The 4,784-nt window shown below is 37.2% G+C and overlaps 1 protein-coding gene across 1 annotated transcript in view; it reads left to right on the top strand.

Annotated features, from left to right (window-relative positions):
- Positions 1-4,011, top strand: part of LOC148727008 (scavenger receptor cysteine-rich domain-containing protein DMBT1-like) — an 18,926-nt gene extending 14,915 nt beyond the window's left edge. Inside the window, exons 7-8 of the mRNA XM_088727274.1 lie at positions 1,804-2,977; positions 3,370-4,011. Coding sequence (XP_088583400.1) covers positions 1,804-2,156 — 353 coding nt within the window. The 3' untranslated portion in view covers positions 2,157-2,977; positions 3,370-4,011. The remainder of the gene's footprint in view (positions 1-1,803; positions 2,978-3,369) is intronic.
- The last annotated feature ends 773 nt before the right edge of the window (positions 4,012-4,784 follow it).

Genomic DNA, 4,784 nt, shown 5'->3' with positions numbered 1-4,784 from the left:
CCTTTTGCTGTTCATTTACGCAAAATATACATTCAGTTACCTCAATATTTGAAACTATTGGCAAATATACGTTCATTAGCACTTCCATGAACTTCATTAACGCGAACGAACTTTCAATAACGCTATTTACATATATACTAACATTCAACAGCATCAACTTATGAACAATTGCACCTTTGGACAATCAAAGATAACAAATATACTTTCAATCTCGCACAATAGTTAATTAACACCACTAGAAAATCAATTGCATAGTTTGACAATCAATGGCGTTTTTGAGACATTCAAAAATGCAATTTGCATAGAGACGCACAATCAATTGCACCTTTATACAATCGTTTATTCCAAATGGTCAATCATTAACGTGAACGGACAAACATGTTTGTAGTAATAACAATCAACCGGGGAAAAAGAAATTTCAAAATTATGGTGTACTGTAATGTGGTGTTTTGTAATTCTCCTTCAATTTCTTCATTATTTAAACATCTTAGAATGTACTTTTGCATAAACCTGTACCACTGTCCAAAGCTAGCAGCCGTGGTCGTGCCAATGTTTCTCTCTGCTGGGCCTGAAGTAGCAACTGAGTGAGAAAATTTCCTAACGCGATTCCTCGTCGTCTTGCCTCTGCTCTGTTGTTCATCTGGGAAAAAGAAATTTCAAAATTGTTCTATTACAGTGTACTATGCTCTGTTGTTCATCTCTTCTCGCTGCTCTGGACAACTTATGACTGCTTTTACGTCTGCCTTTAAGGCACTTATTACTTCCTCCACGATGTTAAGAAACGGGCTCTATGGTGCACTAATGGTCTCGATTTTCACTCGGCATTTCTCGGTAGAAGGTATGGACAAAGATTGAATAATTTTCTGTCACAGGCAAGGCTAAATTTTAACCCAAATGAACATGTGATTTCATTTATGACGGTGCACCAACCCACAACAATCCTGTCATTCCTGTTCCTGGTTCTGAGTTTGTGAAAAACTACCACCATACAGCCCATTTCTTAACATCGTGGAGCAAGCAATAAGTGCCTTAAAGGCAGACGTACAAGCAGTCATAAGTTGTCCAGAGCAGCGAGAAGAGATGAACAACAGAGCAGAGTACACTGTACTAGAACAATTTTGAAATTTCTTTTTCCCAGTTGATTGTTCTTATTATACACATGTTTGTCAGTTGACCATTTCAAAGAAACGATTGTATGAAGGCGCAATTGATCCTGCGTCTCTATGCATATTGCATTATTGAATGTCTCAAAAACGCCATTGATTGTCAAACATGCAACTGATTTCTATTGGTGTTAATGATTAAGCATTGCGCGAGATTGAAAGTATATTTGTTATCTTTCATTGTCCAAAGGTGCAATTGTTCATCAGTTGATGCTATTGAATGTTAATACATATGCAAAGGTGTTATTGAATGTTCGTTCGCGTTAATGAAGTTCATGGAAGTGCTAATGAACGTATATTTGCCGTATAGTTTCAACTGTTGACGTAAATGAACGTATATTTTGCGTAAATGAACAGCGACAGGTGTAGTAAGTGTGAAAATCGATGGATGTGTAGATTTTTGTGGTTCCGCAGCCTCAAACGCTTTCTGAAAATAAATTGGTATTTCGTTTCATAAATCGATTTCTTCCAAAGTCCTGCAGTCCTGCACAAGAAATTAAGAAATTTAGTGTGGAAAAATGACTGCTGCCGCTTTTCCTCGGTTCTTTAGATCTGTAGTCAATAAATTAAATTCAGGTTCAAACGTTTATTGATTCATTCTTGCTTTTTTCTGTTTGATTCCTTTCCAATGTTTTTACAGATGCTCCTAGTTTTCCGGTATTTGTAAACAACAACGTTGACACAATAACTATCAGATGGTCACCAATTTATCTACAACCTGCAACATATACCGTAAATATAAGACGTGGAGAAGAAACAGCTTGGAGGAACGCAACGTGTAAACAGAGTATTCGGAAGAATCATTGCACAGTGACCGACACAGTTGCGGAAGTTGTTGGCCTCGAAGAGGACTCTGTGTATCATTTTAGAGTTTATGCTAACTACAGAGGAGTCAGAAGTGACGCCAGTTTACCGTCAGGAGCCTTTAAAACAGCAGGTGATGTGGGATTATGTAGTTTTATGAATTGTTGCCGTTTTAGAACTTTTTTTTAAGTATTATTAAAGCGGAGCATTCAAACTTTAGAATGTGCTGTTTTTACTTACATTTTCACTTATTTGTCATTAGTACAGATGCATAAGTGTTTGCTAATTAAATGAATAGTTACTTGGCAATTCTAACGAGTTGAACTACTTGCAGAATAAGACATCACGTCTCGACTATCACATTCGATGTACGTATAGAGACTGTAAAAATAAAATAACAATACTTTAAGAATCTTGAAATATATTTCGCTCTTCGAGCCTCATCAGTCAAAAAAAAAAAGATTCTTAAAGTATTGTTATTTTATTATTACAGTTTCTATACTTGCGTCGAATGTGATACTCGAGACGTGGTGTCTTATTCTGCAAGTAGTTCAAGTTATTCAAACGCATTCCTAGCCTCAGCAACTACTATTTCTTTAAGAATTCTAGCGAGGCCGGACAATTGTTGAAATATATCTTTATTTCATGCATCAACAACACAATAAAGATATGTTATGACGCTAGTTACCTTCGCCTTTTTGTTTACTTAAGGTAGAAGTTTTACCTTATCTGGACATCACAGGCCTGTTTATTATACTACTGGCACTTGAAACAGCAAGTGCTGGTCACGGTTCAACTTGCTGCATAGAACGTTTTTCACGTGCTCGTTTGATTATTGAAAATAAGGTGACCGTTCATTACTATACATGTAGGTGGAAGTTTCTCTTTCAGGTTTCCTAGTTTGTTTTTCAGTATCGGCTGAACTGGTGCTGTGGCAGGTACCTCTTACGGGATTTCAGCGTAAGATGAAGGGTCTTGGAGCGCTTCAGGGCTGGAAATGTCTATCAAAGGTATAAATGGCTAGTTTGAGGTGATGAGCTATAATCATGATAATAGCAGTACTTTATTCACATATACACAGGACGTTACACGGTATTTTGACATATATTCACATATACACAGGACGTTACATTTGTATTTTGACTCGCCCTATGGGCTCGTCAAAATATGGCACAACTCGTAAAAATACTCAGCAATACTACACAACAAAACGTCTAAAAAGATATATATATCCTCGAGATAACGTACATTTTCTTTTCATCGCGAGAAACCGATATTGTACGAATCGTAAGGCAACTAGTGCAATATTGGTTTTCAAATGCAATTTAATGCGGAATTCACAAGATTTGATTCAATTATGCCATTCTAAGAGGAATTGCCTGTTTGTTTTGTTTTTCCTTAGTGGCGTGAGCCATGTTTTGGGATCCAATCCTGGAACCTGCTGCTGTTAAAAACATCTTTCACCTCCTGCATTTGAATTGTTACACTTCAGCTGTACCCGACCCTAACTGCGGGGAAACAGATCAGGACTGATAGAGCTACTACACTGTACATACTGTGAATAAATAAAGAGCTAACCAAAGTAGAGTTTTGTTTAGGTGAAAAAAATAAAAAACTGTCAGCAAGACGCGTAGAATAAGTCCAATCCCCAATTTGAAAAACATGCTAATTTTTTTTGCGGATCGCCAAATTACGCCAATCTTTAAAGGACTCGATGTCCTGCCTCGGACGCCTTCAAATTTTAGCAAAGAAAACAATCAACTTTTTTAACCATTGTTACAAGAGAATATTCTCCTGCCTGTCACGTTGTGCTAGACAGATCTGAATAAAATTTCATCGGGAAAAATACTTTACTCCGTTAGTCTAGTTCGGTACGCAATGGCAGGATTTTCCTCGTCTATCTGATCACTTTCTACTTTCCAGGGAAATAAAGTATTTGAGCGCCCTTATTGGAATGTATGTGACTAGTACCCTGGATCCAGTTACTGGTAGCAATTTCGAAAAATATTTTAATTAAAAAATTGGAAAATATTTTGATCATTAAAGCGACCCAGCCTTCACATACGAAAATACGCCACTCGGTTCCTGGATGTTGTGGTCCTACTGGTTCTACGAGCGTTTTAGTTTCTGGAAAAACACTCCCATCCATATTGTAAATAGAGATTATTCCATGGAAAGTATGCACGAAAGATTTTCACTCAGGAATTGCAATGCATCAAAAAAGCGAACGAGTGAGCGCAGCGACCGGATGAGTGAATGAAAATCGTTCAAGCACTTTCCATGGTATTATATTTCTATTTATTATATAGAATAACTTGGATATCAACAAAGTTGAAGTGGTAAGTTGGCCACCGTAACGATTACAAAAGCTGACGTTTCGAGCGTTAGCCCTTCGTCGAGCGTTAGCCCTTCTTCGAGCGTTAGCCCTTCGTCGGAGCTTCGTCAGCTTTTGTAATCGTTACGGTGGCCAATTTACCACTTCAACTTTGTTGATATATCCCAGTTATTTCGTTACTCCCATCGACGTAGCCCCAAACAGTTTCTTTCGAAACTATCAGCCTTTATTTATTATATAGATACTGATGAAATACCAGGATTTCTCCTTTTACTAAAAAATGATATCTTCACCGCGCGCAGTGAAGATACTATTTTTATCTTTCACGTGTGAGGATATTGGTGTGGCCATGGTTACCAACATAATTACCCAATTGCTGTTTCGAAAATGAATAAAAAAATTTGTCTTTTATGTGGAAATTTCATCAGTATCTATATAATAAACAGAACATTACGTGGCCGCTTGGGGATACGAAATTTTAT

This window comes from Stylophora pistillata, chromosome 7 (genome assembly GCF_964205215.1).
Source record: "Stylophora pistillata chromosome 7, jaStyPist1.2, whole genome shotgun sequence".
Taxonomy (NCBI): domain Eukaryota; kingdom Metazoa; phylum Cnidaria; class Anthozoa; order Scleractinia; family Pocilloporidae; genus Stylophora; species Stylophora pistillata.
This window is presented reverse-complemented; position numbering and strand designations above follow the sequence as displayed.